Source organism: Pygoscelis adeliae, unplaced genomic scaffold (genome assembly GCF_000699105.1).
Source record: "Pygoscelis adeliae isolate BGI_AS28 unplaced genomic scaffold, ASM69910v1 Scaffold1368, whole genome shotgun sequence".
Classification (NCBI taxonomy): Eukaryota; Metazoa; Chordata; class Aves; order Sphenisciformes; family Spheniscidae; genus Pygoscelis; species Pygoscelis adeliae.
In genome coordinates, this window is record NW_008825425.1 from 2,745 (window position 1) to 4,185 (window position 1,441).

General features: G+C 63.4%; 1 protein-coding gene across 1 annotated transcript in view; it reads right to left on the minus strand.

Moving 5' to 3' along the window:
* LOC103922503 (receptor expression-enhancing protein 4-like) overlaps positions 1-536 on the minus strand; it is a gene marked incomplete at its 3' end in the record, with an annotated part of 3,274 nt that extends 2,738 nt beyond the window's left edge. Inside the window, exon 1 of the mRNA XM_009330642.1 lies at positions 493-536. Within this exon, the coding sequence (XP_009328917.1) occupies positions 493-536 (44 nt within the window). The remainder of the gene's footprint in view (positions 1-492) is intronic.
* Between the last annotated feature and the right edge of the window lie 905 nt (positions 537-1,441).

The window sequence follows — 1,441 nt, forward strand, 5'->3', positions numbered from 1 at the left end:
CAGCGCCCGCCCCGCCGCTCTTAAAAGGGCCGCGCCGGCTCTTAAAAGGGCCGCGCCCTCCAAGCGCAGCGGTGGGGCCCGGATTTTTGTGCCCGTGCTCGCTGAGATAGTTGGGTTTGTATTTGTTTTTTTTTTAAAGCAGCAAGAAAGCAGGCAGGGGAGGGAGGGAGGGAGGGAAAGAAAGACAGACAGACCGACCGACCGACCCTTTGCGTGATGCCGGGGGCTTCTTTTTGATTTTGGAGGGGGTGTTTTTGTGATGCTCAGGCGGGGTATGCGCGCAGCGAGGGGCACGCAGAGCGCCCCACCGCAAGAGCGGGGGTGTGAGAAGTCGGGGAGGGCAGGGCTGCGGGGAGCTGGGGGTTTGGGCGGAGGTTGGGAGCGCTGCTGGGTCATGCCAAAGGAGTCAGATGTGCGGGCACCACCCTGACGTGTTGATTCAGCAGGGTTTAGCCTCAGCTGCTGCAAAATCCCCTCCCCGGCACGCCTCACCTGGGTTTACATGTGCGCTTAACCTTAAGCACCCGCTCAGGCATGTTGCTGAACCAGGGCCAGGGCTCTGCGGTGGGCACGGATGCCTGCAAGATGCTCGGGAGAATATAGAAGCTGCCTCTTCTTCCCAGAACCGGAGCGGGGCTCAGAGTCCTCCCCGCTGGACCTGGCATCACCTCCCTGGGCCGCTTTCCCCTCGGCCATGCATCCTCGGCGGTGGTCCAGGGCACCCCGGCCTCCCCCATCCCAGTCACAGCCACCATCGGGGTGCCAGCACCCCTCTGCAGCTGTTCCCCGTGCTTCCCACCTGGCTTTAAAATCTGCCCTTTCCTGGCAGGGAAACTGAGGCAGAGAAGTGTGGCAAAGCCCTGCTGCGGCACCAGTTAGGGCTGGGCTCCAGGGCTGGGCGCTCTGCCCTGCCCTGCACCCAGGGCAGGGCCGGATCCGGCTGCGGGACCTGCACCGGGGAAGGGACCAGGTTCAGGACCTGCAGCCACCGAGGTCAAACCCGGCTCCCAAAAGCCGGCTGTGCCCTGCGGTGCCTGTTACTTTTGAGAGGATCTTTATTTGTGAGCTTAATTTCTGTTTGTGAGCTTAATTGGTGGTTTTTCACATGCATATTTATATACCTGGGGGACAGGGAAATGCTCCCCTGGAAAACCAGCTGGGCGGCTGCTGGGTGCTGGTGCAGCTCGGGGTGCGGCAGGCTCCAGCTGGGACTCCCCTCCCTGGGGAAACACCTCCAGCTCCCCTCCCCACCACCATCCCCTGCCACGGGCCAAGGCATCTGCAGGAAAAAAGACCAGGCAAGCCATGTGCGGGGCCTGCAGGACCCTAAAACAAGGGGGTCCCCCCCCTCCTGGGCTCGGGGGGGCTTGCGTAAGGAAAGGGGTGCTGTGGGACCCCGGCTGGAGCGGGACCCTCGGGCAGGGGGGACGCCCGCCGCGGC